Source organism: Nyctereutes procyonoides, unplaced genomic scaffold (genome assembly GCF_905146905.1).
Source record: "Nyctereutes procyonoides isolate TBG_1078 unplaced genomic scaffold, NYPRO_anot_genome, whole genome shotgun sequence".
Taxonomy (NCBI): Eukaryota; Metazoa; Chordata; class Mammalia; order Carnivora; family Canidae; genus Nyctereutes; species Nyctereutes procyonoides.
The window spans coordinates 75957064-75974849 of record NW_026575126.1 but is presented as its reverse complement, the minus strand read 5'-3'; the positions used below and the strand labels follow the sequence as shown (position 1 = coordinate 75974849).

The window sequence follows — 17786 nt, the reverse complement described above, 5'->3', positions numbered from 1 at the left end:
AAAAAAAGAAAAAGTAAATAAAAAAAAATGGCAAAGGCGGGGTAGGCATGCGAACAAGTTATGACCTGTGTCTTACCTCGTCCAGGGGATGCCCTAAAAAAGACCAGGGAGCGATAACGCACTGTGGACACGCTGGGCCAGAGCTCCAAACTTTGCCGTAAGAGAAAACAATGAGGCGGCGGGGAATAAAGGAACAAAGGGCATTTCCTCCTCTGAACTCAAACCGAGGATCTCCTATAGCTGTTTTTTGGCCTTTGAGGGTGGAGTGGAGAAAAGAAATGGCAGGAAAGAGCAGGAAAAGGAAAATATATGCAAGGCTGGAAGGTGGCACATTCTGGAATCATCTAGAAAAGGAGGATTAAAGCTACCAAAGTCATGGCTGGAGCCTTCCCCTCCCTCCACCCCTTCCCTAATCATACCTATCCAGCTCCCTCCGATAAGGAATCTGAGACCCAGCCAGATCAATTTGGCAGAATTAATGGTACTTCTGCTCCCCTATTTATGTCCAGCAATAACTCAGGAATTGGGCATTTAACTGAGAGGCAAAGCATCTTCTATTTTTAAAACCCTTAAATTTAAAAGGAAACTTATCTGCTGTTTGGCAGCCCAGCACACTGAGCCTCTTTGTAAGTGAGGAGGAAAGCCTTCCCAGCATTATTCAGATTTACCTACTTGCTGCTACGAGCTGTCATCACACATGTCGGCTGATGGAGGCAGGTCTCTGCTTGTCATCGCAGAGGACGGCTGCCCTGCAAAGCCTTGCTCTAGCTCCAGGGCATTGCCTGGGAATTTTGCTTCCAAAAGAACGGCAGCCAGCAGCGGTATCAGTGTGTCATGCAAAGAGAAAAATTGATCTACCCAGGCTGGTGTTGAAGGTACACAGGGGATGTCAAGAAATACCATTTATTTTGCCCAAAAGCAGTGCGTTCACCAACGTATGAGCACACTTCGGTTTTACAATGAACAACTTCCCTCAAGGGACTGACTTGAGCACTTGGAGCTCGTTTTCTGGGCAAATCCCCTTTCATTAAACTGCCACTTCTGGGGCATCTGGGTGGCTCAGCGGTTGAGTGTCTGTCTTCAGCTCAGGGTGTGATCCCGGGGCCCTGTGTTCAAGTCCCACGTCGGGCTCCCCACAGGGAGCGGCTTCTCCCTCTGCCTCTTTCTGTGTCTCTCATGAATAGATACATAAAATCTTAAAAAAGGAAGAAAGAAAGAAAACAACCCTGCCACTTCCTTGTTAACGCACAGGGTTCTGCTCCACATGCAGGATACATATTAGGGTGAATCCAATGATCAGGTTCTCTGTCACAATGCACAGTTGTTTGAATGGACCAAATACGAAGAAAGGGGCTCTAGGGCTCCCACAGGGAGGGGCAAGGCTTGCCACTGCAGAACACAGAAGAGCCATAACAACAAAGGCAACAACTAGCATTTTTAAGCATTTTGCACTTATTGTAGTCTTCACAACAATCCTGTAAAATAGATTACTGTTCTCAATGACAGATGAAGAATCGGAGGCACAGGCAGGTAAAGTAGCATGTCTGAGGTCTTGAAGAATGGGTCTGAAAGCACATCTACCCCTTTTACAAAGAAGTAAACTAAGGCTCAAAGCCAACCGTCAAAATCCCAGCCCCAAAACAGGTCATGGCAATGTTCTCTCCCTCCCATCACGCTGCCGACACATGGAGCCATCGAGAAGTGCTTGCTCCCAGCCTTGAGCATCATGAGAAGGCAGCAGTCCGCGGTGGCCGGCTCTCCAGAGGGGACGCATGTCGTCCTATATTTCCATGTGGGCTGGACCTGCTGCTTTCCCAGGAAGTGACAAAGTTGAGGAATATGCTCTCTCAAGGTCCTGATCAACTGTGATCACTACTTGGCATTCTTTCCAGCTATAACCGTCTGACCAAACAGCAAGTGCTGTAAAGAAATGGATATGGCTTCCCTGGACACTCTTACAGGACAGAAAACCAAGAATGCTTCATTGCTTCTCCAGCAGCCATTCTCATTCACGGAGCTCTCTTTTGGGATCTCAAAAATGTGCAAACATGGAAAAACTTGATAAAGACTGAAACCAGGTTGCATATCCTCTGTCCTGCTTAGAACACAGTTTACACACAATAGGAATAAATGCTCCTGAAGCAAAGGAGTGACAAACACAGTATTGCAGAGCCAGCCCCCCTGCCTGATTCTACTCGAAACAATGCTTCCTCCAGAGGGATTTGAAACCCCACAGGTGACCAGTATTGACCAAAATAACACCTTCTATCAACGGGGCTTCTTCAGGATTGTCCCCCAAAGAAAGCAAGTAGAGTTTGGTGGAGGGTTGTTATTTTTAACTATAAGTTGCCTCATGTCTTGCTTCTGTAGTAAAACTCCATTTACGGAAACTGATTATCTACGACATCTCGTGCCCAAACTTCAGAGAGTTCACAGTGAGTGCTTTTCATCTGAGGGACCAAAAGCTTTGTTATGGAAATTTTCTACTCTTGGGACAATCCACCTTTACACACTGGGTATGGTTTGTGGATAAGAAAATGAAAAGCTCGTCTACATAGAGGGCAAATGACCTGCCTAATGTCACAGACTCTTGGTGGCAAAATCAAACAGGTCATTTCTCTGTTACTGGACAACTGCAACGCAGGAAAAGAAGGTGGGGCTTATCCATGGTGTTTGTCTCTTCCTGAACTGGGACAGACTTCAGTTGGCACCTGAGCTAGATTCCTTTCCAGACTCTCCTTCCCTAGATCCAAAGGGAAGTACTAATCACTGTGGTCTTTAATCTGTCCTTCTACACAACATGCTGTGGCTGGCCAGGATCAGATACACAGCCTAGGTTGGTCAAGACCAGGCTCTGGCCTTGGGTGATGGTCAACTTCTGCCCAGGATGCTCCTTGTTTTCTGATTCCCTGCTTGAGACTCTAACATAGACAGATTCTGTTGCTCTGGGATTTGACCCTACTTTAGGTAGTTGGCATACTCTGTGTTGCCCTGCCACTTCCCTTCAAAGGGGGACCACACAAGACCAGGAGCCAAGAATTAATACCCAACTGTCTTATTCTCGCTGCAAGACTGGCCATTTGCTGATGGCCATCAGCTCCTAAGATAGAATTCACATTCCATTTGATTCATCTATTCAAAGTACACAATTCAACAGCGTTTGGTAGGTTCACAGAGTTGTGCAATTCAACTTTAGAACATTCAAGTTTAGAACACCAAATTCAAGTTTAGAACATTTTTGTCACTCTCCCAAAAAGCCCTGTACTCATCAGTAGTCCCTCCTCTCTCTGCACCTTCCCGAGGCCTAGACAACTGCTCTTCTGATTCTTGTCTTTCCCAATTACTGTTTCATCCATCTTCAGTCTACTTCATTGGACTGCTGGATCGATCTGGGCTCCTCTGGTTTTTAGACCTCTCCAGAGAATGGATTTCCTCTCCTTTTCAATGCACGTTCCCTACCTTCAGCCTCCTCACCACACCCAACATAACTCAACCCTTTGGTGTAGTAAATGGCTAATTCAGTGGACTTGGGTTGCCCAAAACCTGCACGTTCTAAAGAAAGGACTAGCTCTGACCAGGGTCCGGGAACATAACTGATAAGCCCTTGAGGTATCCTGCCTGATAAGAGTGTCTGAGGCCTGTACTGTACTAGTTCAAGCTCTGGGTGTGGGGAGCTGGAGCCTGCGTAGCCAAAGGTTAATAACCTTACAGTCCATGCCTACATGACTGACCCCCTTTAAAAACCTTGGATGCCAAGACTCATGTGAACTTTCCTATTGGCAATGCTTCATACCTGCTGTTACATGTCACTGCTGGGACATGAAGTATTGTCCATGCAACTCCATGGGAGGAGACAACCAGAAGCTCACACTTGGTTTCTCCAGGACTCTGTCCTATGCATCTTTTTCCTTTACTGATTTTAATCTGTACCCTTTTTACCAAAACAAGTCAATGAGCATGAACGCTATTCTGAGTTTTGTGAGTCATTCTAGTAAACCATCAAACCCAAACACACTCATCTTCATTCCTAGCCCTAGTCTCCCACATACCATGCCAGCCTGCAAGGCCCAGTTTCGGTTGTACCTTTGCCAGGAGAGACAGCACAATGGGTAAGAGTGCACACCCTGGGCAACTGGATTGGCATCCCAACTTCATATCCTACTAAGTGTGTCACCTTGTATAAAGAGCTTGCTCTGCCTGGGAGATGGAGACCATAATAATCCTTACCTCCATGGGCTAGTATCAAACGTAAATGGATTTGCAACATGTAAAGCATAAGACTAATGCCCAGCACCCAGAAAATTCCCACATTAGTTATGGTTTTTACGAGCTCTCCCGACCGTTCCACTCACAGAGTTCCCTCTTGCCAATAAATCCACACTTATCTGTGCTTAACGTACAGTCGTGCCCACTTGGGTCCTGTGTCTCCAAACAGCCAGCGACCTCGTTCGGGAGGATCATGTCATTCACCACCACTGTCCCCACCAAAAGCTCCCACATGGCAGAGCACACAATTGGCTCCTAAAATATATTTGCTGATGCAGAGGGAAGATATTTCTATTTAAAAGTCTAGGAAAATCTGATTCTTCATGTAAGGATTTCCCCTTGTATAAGCCAGTCCTATTCCTCCAGGGAGGGAAAAACAAAACAAAACAAAACAAAAAACAAAACAAAAAACCTTCTGTCTATACCTTTGTGCGTAGAATCTGAGATACCAGCAGCCACACGTATCCAGGACAGCCCTTTCAACTAAAGAGAATCTAATAGCCTCTAATGGCTCCTATACCTTATAATTACGATCAAATTATATGTTGGATTTAGGATGGCTAATTATTAATCATCAGCCTGAATTAGTTGTTAATGAGTAATGCCACTAATTACAGGGTCACCTGACACAGAGCAGGCGGGTACCCCTGGCACCTCACAGAAAATGCCTAATTCAACTTCAGACAGTCCCTGGAAGCAGAGTGCTGGGACATGTCCTGTCTCTGGTGACCCCAGACCCTTTGCCTCCTGGTAAGTCACGGGATTTTATAGCCAGAAAGACCCGTAAAGATGCCCACTTGCCGAGCTGTGAGCTACACGCTTCTGAAGGCGGCTGGGCTAGGTTTCCATGAAGCCATGCTGCACCCAGCCTAGGTGCCACCAGGATACACAGATTACATCCCGTCGCTCTCATTTTTGCGGCTAGTTTTCATATATAGGTGCATAAGCTTATAAATAATAAAATGTAAGTTTGTACCAAAGTACAAGCGAATTCACAGTTGTTCTTTTGTCAGGGAATTCTCATGGAAAAAAAGTGTTGAATGTATATTCCCAGGCCCTCAAAACTGCCATCCGTTACTTCTTTGCTCTTGGCCAGCTCAGCCATCCTCGATTCCTTCTGGAAATTATTCCAGACCTTTATCACTTTCCCATAATCTCCCTAGCTCTCACTTTCAAGGCTGATTTCTCCTCCTCTGTCCTGAGGAAAATGTAGGTCATAAAGCATGAACTCTCTCCTCCCACTTTTCAAGACCAAACTACTGTTTGTGTTTTCGACCCGACCTCCTCCCTGTACTTCAGGGACTTTCATTCCCAACCAGGCCCTCCTTCCTGTGTCCTCAGACCTTTCCTCTCAGTGCTCCCTGCCCTCAGTCGTGTGTACTGTGTGAAAACCCACTCTTCACATCCTCATCTGGGAAGAGGATGTTCAAGCAACAGGTGTCATATTCAAGGAGATCACGCAGAAAGTTCAATGTCAACAGCCAAGAAACAGCCAACAAGGGAGTGGAGTTTAGGAGAGGAATGCTTCCCTGCAGGGGAAGGCAGTGGGCAGTGTTGATGGTTTCACAATAGTGTGAGTATCCTTAATGCCACTGAATTCTATGCCGTAAAATGGTCAAGATGGTAAAACTTACATTGTGTGTACTCTACCACCTTAAACAAAATCATCAACAAAACAGAACAAGAGGGATGCCCAAGACTGTAGCTTACAAACTATGGAAACAACATTACTGTCCATCAATGGATGAACTGGATCAAGAAGATGTGATCTATCCATACAGCAGAATGCGATCTAGCCTTAAGAAAGAAGGAAATCTTGCCATTTGCAACAACTTGGATGAGCCCAGAGGGCACAATGCTGAGTGGAATAAGCCAGACAGAGAAACACAAATACTGAATGATTGCACATACATATGGAATCTAAAAAAGTCAAACTCACAGGGAAACAGAGATTAGCATTGCAGTTGCCAGAGGAGGGGAGGTAGGGGAAATGGGGAGCCACTGGCCCAAGGGTACAAACTTTCAGCTATGAGATGCGTAAGTTCTGGAGATATAACATACAGCATGGTGACCATGGTTAATAATAATGCATTATATACTCGAAATTAATTGAGGAAACAGATCTTACAGGTTCTCACCATTTAAAAAAAGTAATTACGTGAAGTGATGGACATACTAAATAGCTTGATTGTGATAACCATTTTGCAATGTATACATATTCCAGAACATCACATCGTGCACACTAAATAGTTTTCATTCGTCAATCATTTCTCAATAAAGCTTGAAAAAAGGTAAATGTTTAAAATGTGTATGTAAATTAATTAACTGATTAATTACTTGGAAATACAAAGTGGCTCTGGAGTACAGGAGCCCTAGCAATAAGAGGGCGTGGGATAGATACCAAGGCAGAGGTGGAGGGAGCCCTTGGGGAGGCCTGAGGTAGGAGGGTCCCTGTCACCTTAATATAAAGTAGCTTGGAGGTTCAGATCCTCCACGCCCTACACAGAGCAACTGGAAGAACCTTCCTCTTGCCCTCCTGAGGAAGAGGTGAGTGGGTGACAGAAAGAATAAGGACTCCAGCCACTCTTCACTGCAAAGGGCCAGCCAGGGACAGGAAGGGATCTTAATTTTTTTTTAAATAGACTCCATGCCCAGCGTGGAACCCAACACAGGGCTTGAACCAACCCCCCTGAGATCAAGACCTGAGCTGAGACCAAGAGTCAGACGCTTAACAGACTCAACCACCCGGCTCCCTGAGGAGATCTTAATTTCAAGGGAGTTCAAATTTTTACAATGACGTGAGATGGGATAATTTCTATAACGGACTGAGGTTGGTTTGTGACTTAAAGTGACCATAGGGCTTGTGTTACTGAAGAGTGATAAGAAACATCATGAGATCTACATGGGGTCTTCATGAGATCATCTGGGCTAAGGAAGAGCTCATTTCACTGAGCAAGGAGGAAACCGAGACAGTTGGGGTTTTATCAATATACTCCATGAGTTCCTTTGTTTTTTAATAATTTTTTAAGTAATCTCTATATCCAATGTGGGGCTTAAGCTCATGACCCTGAGATTAAGAGTCACGTGCTCTACTGACTAGGCCAGCCAATCTACCCCATGAGTTCTACTTATTGAGTGCACTGGACATACATGCTCAGTCTCTCCCATTCTAAAAAACATATCATTTGATCTTTATTTTCCATCCTCCAGTTTTTACCCATCACCTCCCTGAGTTGAGTCTGCCCCAAATACCTCACTCACTTTCCCAGCTTCTTCATGTCCCATCTGTTCCTCCACCCACTGCCAGCTAGCTTCAGACCCAAATACTCCCTTAAAATGGCTTCACCAAGGCCATGATGAACTGACCCTTTAAGCCCAATGGTGCTTTAGGTCTTCCTGTCATTAAATCTCTGACTCTGCTGGTTGTCCTCACATCTCTCCGACTATTCATCATGACTTGTCAGTCTCCTTTACAAAGGCTCCCTTCATCCTGGGAATATTGGGGTTCTCCTTGTCTTTCTCTAATGGACTTCCAGGCAATCTCTCCTTCTGATTGCTAGCCCTGACCTCTCTTCAGAGCCTCAGATGTCATCCATCCATTCATTCACTGGCTAAAGATTTTCTGCAAACCAACTAAATGCCAGGTGGTAATTAGGCATTGAGACTACCACTGTGAACTAGCCACAGTCCTGGCTTCATAAAGCAGATGGTCTGGGGGCCATTAAAGAATGGTAAAGAGAGGCTCTCCAGCTGGGAGGGGCAAGTAGAAACACCTAGCAGTGGTTCTTCAAATAAGCTCTGTGGATCATAAAGGCCTCCATAAACTTTGTGAAATTATATGCAAAGTTCTGCCCACTTGTACATGTTCATGGTTGATATAATCTATGCCTTTTGTTAGGTTAGCCAAAAGGTCCTTGACTCAAAAATGTCTAAAATCCACTGGTCTGATGACAGGTTACTAATGTGACACTGGGCATGATGTCACTCTGAAGAAAAATCAGGGCTTAAGTCATAGATGTGAGCCCCTTCTCTGAGAGGTGAGAGCTGGGTCAGGGATCCAAGGATTTCAATGAAGAATCACGGCAGCAGAGGGCAGTGACAGACAATGGAGATGACGGGGGGCCTCAAGATAGGGGGGGCCTCATGGCTTACCTCAAGCTCCAAAAAGTCTAACTGTGCTTCTCCTATAGCTCCAAGTAACACTCTCCAAATCCCCCAGTCCCGCCATGATGCCACATACCGCAGGTGCTCCCTGTGTGGGAAACAGCAACCATAGCTGTCCTGGGGATGACAGAGGTCTCTCTCATAGCTTTGAAGAAGAGGGATTTGGGGCCACATTTTGAAGTCAGGAGATTTCATGGAATGATCTAGATTTTTTTTAAAGATGTTATTCATTTATTCATAAGAGACACAGCGAGAGAGAGGCATAGACACAGGCAGAGGGAGGAGCCCAATGCAGGACTCGATCCCAGGATCCCGGGATCACAACCTGAGCTGAAGGCAGATGCTCAACCCTTGAGCCACCCAGGCATCCCAGAATTATCTAGATGTGTGTCTTCTCTTTACAAAGTCTGAGGACCCAACAGCCCTGTGTCCCCACCCTCTACCCATCACAGGGGGCTGGTAGCTGCCTCCTTGGGTGGGGCATGTATATACTTCAGGCTCCATGCCCCAGCCTCATACTTGGACTCTGCTCTCTTTCATGGCACCTGCCCACTCTCCACTCCAGAAGCTCCAGTGGAGACAAGGAAGAGCAGAGGACTAATGGAAAACCGTGGGAAATAAACTATTTACCAGGCAGCAGAAAAAAAAATATCTATATACAGGAAGATAAAGGAAAAAGTAAAACAGAAAGGATATAAATTTTCTTTTTTTTAAGGATACAAATTTTCTTAATGCAAAATCTCCTATATTATGTTGTCTACTAGGAAGACTCAGGATCCACAGCCTCATCTAGCTGAACGCTATTTGGATTGTGAAAATGTGCTCCCCATCCCATCCTTCACCAGAATAAAGGCATTACTATTAAAATATTAGGAACACAATGGGGAGTGGGAACCACCATGTCCTAACATTTAAGAAATCACAGTGTATCTGCATAATAACATCAGAAGGGCCATAAAAATTCCTTCTTACAATTAAATAGCTCCATCCACTATTAACAAATTAAGCATTTCATAAGTTATGATACATTAAAAAGAGATCATTGATATTTGATTCTGTTTTGTACATCAGAGATACATGTAATATTAATGACTCATGATCACGACTCTATTTTCTTGAGTCTTTTTAAAGTGCATATTAATCATCTGCTAATATTACCGTAACTCATAAAATACAAGCTAAATCTCGGCTTAGTGCCTTTCATCTGTAGGAAAAGCTATGTTTTCTGGGTATCTTACAGCATGGCACTGTACCCACTGCTTTCCCTCTGGGGCTAACACCCCTGTTGCACACCCATTCCCTCATCTGTCACAGCTGGAGGTCAGCCACCCTGTGTGTCAGGAAGGAAGTACTGTGTGTGCTCAGTTCAATAGCGTTAATTTCATTCATGTTATTGTGCTACCAATCTCTAGAATTCTTTTCATCTTGCAAAACTGAAACTCATACCCATCAAATAACAACTCCCCATTCCTCTCATCTCTCCAGCGCCTGGCAAGTACCATTCTTCTATCTGTCTCTATGGATTTGGCCATTCTAGGTACCTCACGAGTGGAATTATACGGTATTTGTCTTTGGTAGCTAGTTTATTTCACTTAGCATAATGTCTCCAAGGTTCATCCATGCTGCAGCATATGTCAGAATTCCCTTCCTTTTTTAAGGCTGAACGATGTTCCATTGTGTGTATACACGACATTTTATCCACCCATCCATCTGCTGGTGGACATTTTGGGTTACTTCCACCCTCTGGCTATTGTGAACAATGCTGCTATGACCATGGGTGTGCAAATATCTCTTTCAACTCTTTTGGGTATGTACCCAGACGTGAAACTGCTGGATCGTGTGGTAATTCTATTTTTAATTTTTTGATGAACCATCATACTGGTTTTCCATAGCAGCTGCATGATTTTATATTTCTATGAGCAATGTTCAAGGATTCCAATTTCTCCACATTATCGCCAACACTTGTTCCTTTCTGCTCTTTCGTTTGTTTGTTTGATAGTAGCCCTCCTAATGGATGTGAGGTGGTATCTCACCCGTTAAATTTAAATATCCCCAAAGGTTATGCTTTGCTTCCCAGGTAGCACCTTAGTGATGAGTTTACATTATTATTCACAAGAAGCCAAGAGTGTGTTCATGCAGCATTGCACAACAGCACTGAACATCTAGGTTGGGATGGACACTGAGTCACGAGACATCTTTGGTGGAGGAAGTTACTGGCCCAAAACATCACCTTCCTTGTTGCACAAATTCACCCAAGGGCAGCTCTATTCTAATGCCATTAGTTCCTCAGGTTTCAATCTGAGCAGGAAAATAAGAGAACATGAGGCATCTTAGTTTTTTAAAATGTGACAAGTCTGAACTTCAAAACCACCTGCAGAATCTCCTCATTCTATTCCACAATTCCTTCTTGCCATCCTCCTGTATGCCCACAAACACTGCCCTAAAACCAGGCCAAGGTAGGAAAGCCTCCTCCACCTCTTCTAACTTAAGACAAAACCATGATGATCTTAAGTCTGTATGGCCTTTCAGCAGAACTCCCAGAAAGTACTGAACGAGAAGTCGGATATCATCTTCGTGAGAAATCAGAGCATCTATGCTGGGCTGAACAATGCCCCCTGCGAAAAAAAAAATCTACATCCTAATCTCTGGAACCTGCAAATGTTATCTTACATGGGAAAAAGGACTTAGTAGATGTGATTCACCTTGGGCCAGAGGATTATCTTAGATTACCACACGTACCATAAATGTCATCACAGGGGCCCATCACACTGGAGGCAGGAAAGTCCGAGGGAGAAGAAAGGCATGTGATGAAGGAAGAGGAGGAAGAGGGATGTGATGTAGCCACAATCCAAAGAATGAGGACCTCTATGAGTTGAAAAGGCACAGACATGGATTCTCCCCTACAGCTTCCAGAAGGATCCCCACCCTGTGCACACACTGAGTTTAGTTCTGTAAGAGCTCATTTCGGACCTCTGACCTGTGGAGTGTGAGACAATACATCTGCATGTTCCCAGCCACCATACTGGGAGTAATCTGTCACAGCAGCCATAGGAATATGGCACCAAAGTTAACCTACGTCATTCAGCATCCCTTACACGGGAGCTCCCCAGCTGGGGTACCATGGGGTATTGATCCCCTTGTCTCTGGGGGCAGCAGGGCAGGACCCGGGCAAGAGTCATCCAGAGCTGCCCCAAGGCCCTCCGGTTGTCCCCGGCTGTCCTGAGCACAGCCCATCGAAGATGGGGATGAATAAAAGGAGGCCAACATTCCTATCGTTTCAATCTCTCAGGATCGCTATCTGATAAGCTGCACTTGAAAACTTGAGCTAAAGAAGCAAACTGTGGTGTCTTCGCTCAGCAAGAAAGCCCGATGGCAGGACACCATGAAGGCCCGCAGCAGCTTCTGCACCCTGCCGGTCCTCCCCGGGGGGCCTCTCTGCACCCCTCACTCTGGCTTCCCCCGTCTCCACGATCTGGGGACACCAGGGCCCCCGGAGTCTGCTTGCCACCGACCTGATGGGGAGAGAAGGGTCTCCGGCGTCCCACCAGTCTTTTGGGGGGCTGATGTACATGCACCACAGCTCCCAGCTGTAGCCATGGGCTGAGTTCTCGTACCGCTGCACCTCAAAGGTGTCCTGTTTGATGTTGTCGATGGACGGGAGGATCACTCGCTTCCGGTTCTCTTGGATTCGGGACAGAACTGGCTCGGCCCTGAAACACAGGGAGGTAGAAATAAAATCTCTCTCCTGCGGCACATCTACCCCTCCACCGGCACTGGGGCCCCAACACCACAGAGAAGGAACAGCAGGAATGTAGCTAAAGGGTGGGGAGGGGTCCAGGGCAGGCCAGGGCTCAGATGGAAACTGAGGCACCGGGGTGGATGGTGCGATGTGAGCACACTCTGCAAGGCAGTGCAGTGCAGCTCGTGCCCTGGCCTGGAGGGAACAGCGCTGCCGCCCAGGGCCTGAGAGGTTGGGAGCAAGGCTTCAGAACCCGGGGGCCTCTCCCCAGAAAGCCCCAGGCCTCTCTTGTGCTGACGGCCCAAAAGCAGCCAAGGCAAGCCTGTCCTTCCCACTCTGACTGCACACAGCTCGCTCTGCACCACGGATTCCCAGCATTTGCCAGTTCCCCTCAGGCGCTGCTTGATGCTTCTTGTTTCTTCTGCAGGAGCTGAATTTTCTTTCCCAAAATGGGTCACTTCTGCCCTTGGTGGCCTGCTTTTAATAAGCATCTCACCAGCTTCTCGGTGTGTGTGACTATTTCAGTTGTTTTAATTGATTATTTAATTGATTTCCTAAAAGGGATCTAATTGAATTGGTTAGCAATGGCAGGAGGGAACTCACTGAATGCAGAGGCAGGCAGAACCCTGCCTCCCTGTGAGCCTGCCCGCTCAGGGCTGTGGCGGGAGACAGGCAGGGGGACCTGGCTCCAGGTTCAAGGTACCGCCCTGACGGCTTAGGAGAAAGCAGATGGTCAGACTCCCCCACCAGCATGTGTCTCCAAGGCAGACGTAGGAAAAGATTGTTTCCTATATTCGAGAAGGAAAAGATGGCTCTCGTAAGCCAGGGCATTAATCTCCCTGCTTAGAACAGAGCTCAGGCTTTGGAAAAGAGTCAAGTGAAAATCCCATTCCTCTGCATTATTTGGAAGAATAATGAGAATGCTCGGCCTGCCTCCCATCTCTTTTCATTTCCAGCTATTGAATTACCTGTTGGCTCATCTCATCTTTCTATTTAAAACAAGCAATAAAACATACCCTGGGCCATTGACTGCCTCCAACCCTTCTGCACACACCGTACAGGCTGAAGCCAAATGGGACTCACTTGTCAACGGTTTCCAGAAACACTTCTGAGTTTCACCCCTCCAAACACCTGCTCATGCTGTTCTCCTCTGGGAATGCTCTTGGCCACTGACAAAAAGTCTAGTTACCTATGGAGTCTCACCAGATCAAGTGCCACATCTCCCAAGAAGCCTTCCTTGATTTCTCTGGAGGAGGGCTCTCTCCTTCCAGCTCTTGGACCATCTTCTCCACCTTATCAAGTCACTCTGGCTACATGTTGTCTTTGCTAATCTTGGAACACACATTATTTTCCCTAATGAGCTAAGGGTAGCTGGGATTTATGGAGCCCTTGCCATGTGCTAGGTGCCATTCTAAACATTCCAGATGGGCCAGGCTGACTAACAGATCTCACAACGGTCCTATGAAGTAGACAGTATGATCAGTGTTTGACCAATGAGGATAAGTCGCTTGCCCCAGGCCACACAGCCAGCTGGTGGCAGAGCCGGGTCTCTAACCTGGATGCTCTGGCTTCATGCCCTACCCATGTGCTCTACTGTGACCTCCACTGGGTCAGGCTCTGCCGGTCTGGCGGCCTGCTGTATAGAAGCATTCAGTTAAAAAAAAAAAAAAAAAAAAAAAAAAAAGAAGCAGCATTCAGTTCAGCCCGTCGCTGTGATGAACTTCTAAGCGCAGGGGCAGAAGGCCTTCCTTCTGCTAACGCTTCTGATGCTGCAGAGCATGATCTCTGGGTCTGCGAGGACGGTACACCTGTTCCCAGTGATCTGCACCCCTCCCTGGAGACATCCCACCTTTACCACGTGGCCGCCTTGCTTCCCTGCAGAGGGCACACTCCCTCCCTCACCCCCAGGCCACATGTGCCCCGCTCTGGCCCTTGGGGTGTGAGCCAAAGGGATGACGTCATACCGGAGCAGCTGCTCCACTAGCCACACCCTGGCTCCTCCCCCGAGCCACAAACGTGGGATGTCCTCGACAGAGTCATGCTTCCTGTCACTTCAGGCCGCAGAGACAGGACATGTGTCTCTCACTTCAATACTGATTTGTATTTGATATTTTAAAATTGTCTGCATTTGGCCATTTGTGCTACTTCAAGCTGGAAGCACATCTTCTGGAGAGCAAATCAGCTAAGAAATCGGGTTTACTCAGGGAAGCAGCCTCCGATTCTCTGAGACCCATGAATGTCTCCACGTGACCTGCTACCCCTACCCCTCCCTGGTCACCCCAGGATGGAGCAGCCACGACAGTCACAGGGGCTGCCCGCTGCTGGGGTGCTCGTACCCGAGGCGGCACTACATGCCCTTGCTGAGAAATGCCTACCACCTGATTGTGTTTTTAGATAATAATACCATTATCTTACGACCCCCAGACCCATAGCCCCTAACTAAAATTCCTGGATTTTAAAAACAGGGAGAAGGGTAGCATGTCTAGGGGGCCAATATAGCTACACCAAATAAATAAAAAACAGCCTCACTTTGGCAATCATCAGATTGCTAATTTATAGACTTTATATTTTTTTAAATTTTTGTTCTCTTTAGGTGGCTGCTCTAACACTGCTTATTAGCGCCGTAACAAATGTAGACTTAGATAATCCAACGAATCCACCAGGCAACTCTTATTTCACGCCTTCCCATTAACAGCTTAAGGCATTTTACTACAAGTTCCCACAACCTCTAATCTTTTCACAATAAAGTAGGTTGGCATATAAAATAAAATACATGACTACTTATCTCCTACGTGATCTCTTATAGGCGTATTTCCATTTTATGTATATGACAGTCTAAAAACTGTTAACTATCAAAGTTCCCTTCCAAGAACGGAGAACGAATTCCAGTTTTTTAAACAAAAAGGACACGGTCTTGGAAGGACTTTACATAAGCGGCCAGATGTGTAACCTGTACAAAATTAAGCTGTTTTAAATTGCAGATTATAAGCAACTGATTGCAAACAGTCCTTTCTTCTCTGTACTACATTTTGGCTAATATTGCAAAACTAATGCCAGTCTTAAAAGTTGCTATTACCAATTCCGTTGACTTCAGCAAGGTATCTGAAGTTATAACAAAGACCCCTTGGGTCTCAGAATGCAGAGCACATGTGGAGTCAAGCCACAGTCACAGGCAGTTGACCTGCTACACGGACAAGATGAAAATCTTTGTTGTCATGATTCACCGATGTTGGAGATTATTATTGCTGTATAACCTGGTGAAGGTTGAGACATAGTGTAGTGTCTACCTTGTAATGAGGGACCATAGGGACATATGTCACTCTGGTAGACATGTGGAAACTGAGTGTGATGAACATAGAGACCAGTTAGACTCTAGGCTACATGAGGGCAGATACCAAATCCTGCCAGATTCTGAACCCTGGCTGAGTGACCAACTGTCTCGGTTTGTCCAGGACTGTTCTGGTTTTACCAAGGAAAGTCCTGCGTTTCAGGAAATCCTTCAGCACTGGGCAGAACAGCTGGTCACCTCACTTCTGGCCTAGGACACTGTATGGGACAATAGTAGGCAACTAGCAAATATTTGTCAAAAGGAGGATGCAGGCAGCCACTGCGTTTAGATGCATGATGATGAGGTTGTGAGATGGGCGAGTGGAGATCGAGGCCAAGGGGGAAGGGCAGACATCCAAAATAAAGGGGAAAACCAGCTAGAGCTAGAGGTGATACCCATAGCTAGAGGCTGACATGATGGGGAGGGAAGAGTCAAGTGAAAGGGGACATGGAGAGAATCACCAGTTTTGATAGAAAAGAATCAGGGAGGGAAGGATGCAGCAAAAAAAGGAAAAAGCTCCAATGGAATATTCAAGTGCATCTGTTCAGAAGACTTCCAGTTCAATGATTCTCAAACCTGAGCAAGCATCAGAGTTACCTGGAGCGCTGGTTAAAACAGATTGCTGGACCCACTCCCCCAGAGCTTCTGATTGCAGAGGTCTTGGGGAACCCAAGAATCTGCGTCTCAAACAGGCTCCCAGATGATGCTGCTGATCTGGGGACCACACTTTGAGAACCACTGATGAGAGATAAACAACTCCGAAGCCTAGGGGAGGTCGGGGCTGCAAACATACAGCTGTGTGTCACCAAGTCTGATGGCGGCAGAAATACCAGGAAAGAACACTAGTGTCTGAGATGACACTAGATACCCACGTGCACTTGAAGGAGCCAGTGTTAACTGTGACCCCAGCTTCCAAATCTTCACAGGCTCATGCACACAACCATTCTCCTTTGATCCAGCCATTAAAGAGATTCTAAAGTGTGTTGCAAATGGAGAAGAGCAGATGTTTTAATGTTTCAATGGTAATGGATAGTGGCTCTTCCAATCTGGTACTGCGAACGGCATTTATTTAAGATCGCACCAGTGAATTGACACAAGTCCCAAACATGATTTGTGAAATGAAAGACTCTGCTTCTTAGGAATTAAGCAAACGGAGCACAGGTTATTTAACCTCTGCCTTGGTTTACCTAAACTGGGTAGTCAGCAACACCCATGTGACCATGCTTTTCAAATCTACAGCCCTAATCTAAAGTCAGCACGCTCACTGAGTGATTTGGGCATTTTGAGGCTTTACTACTCTTGTATCCTAAGTCTCCTCTCCCACGTGCTCCCCACAATCTCTTCCAGACTGTTCTTTTTACCACCTGGGAAACCATCCAAGGCCACACCTACAAAGTTATGAACCCCCCCCTTCCTACAAACGACATTAAAGATAATCCCATGTGTTTCAGGAGTAGGTAGGATTATAATGGATCTCTTTCCTCCAAATATCACTCAACCATCCTCCTCACACAAGGGGACAGACAAGCAGAGCAAATAAGGTTCTCTTGACCCCTTGGCAAGGATTATCAAGAGTTCTGTCTAATTAATATGTCATCCTCACTGGAATTTTGATGATGGTGGTGATGACCACAACAATGAGGAGCAGAGGAGATAGCACACTATTCTCTGCTTCCTGGTTTTATCCCAGATTATCAACCCACCCTCCTTCATTGGTCCAGCAGCCCTAGAGGAAACAGGTGAAGTTTCCACCTCCCAGATTCTAACTCCTTCTGACCACACTACTGCAGGTCCTGAATGCCCCTAGGGTCCAGCTTGTGACCTACCAGCCAGCAGTGAATTCCACGTGGGCATCAAAGAAGCCAGTGACCTGGCCAGTGGCCACCTTCCAGCCCTCGATGCGAGCTCGGATCAGGCCCTCTCTTTTTTGGTTGCGCACCACCTTCACCAGCCCAGGGTAGCGCTTGTGAACGTACTCCTCCAAGGGGGCCTTCAGCTCCTCTGCAAATGACAAAATGCAAGAAAGTCCATCAACATGGCGTTTCACATGTGTGTACAACCCACCGGGATGCCAACAGATCTTCAGGAAGTTCGGAGCGGCAAAAGAGTTGGCATGTTAGTAATTTTTGTAGAAGAGACAACTCAGGCAGCGTGAGGTCAGAAGATATTGCTGACACACCAGCCCAGGACAGCAGTGCTTGCCCCACATCCCAGGTATACAGTTGGGCAGACTCCACACCTGGCTTTTACTTTCCGACTGCTACAGGCCAGCAGATGTCTTTTGAGGTT

At 46.4% G+C, this 17786-nt stretch overlaps 1 protein-coding gene across 1 annotated transcript in view; it reads right to left on the bottom strand.

The window, feature by feature from the left end:
* The window catches only part of GALNT17 (polypeptide N-acetylgalactosaminyltransferase 17), a 437005-nt gene that overhangs the window by 196851 nt on the left and 222368 nt on the right, over positions 1 to 17786 (bottom strand). Inside the window, exons 4-5 of the mRNA XM_055340858.1 lie at positions 17324 to 17498; positions 11943 to 12140 (exon numbers count right to left, since the gene is read on the bottom strand). Of these exons, the coding sequence (XP_055196833.1) occupies positions 11943 to 12140; positions 17324 to 17498 (373 nt within the window). The remainder of the gene's footprint in view (positions 1 to 11942; positions 12141 to 17323; positions 17499 to 17786) is intronic.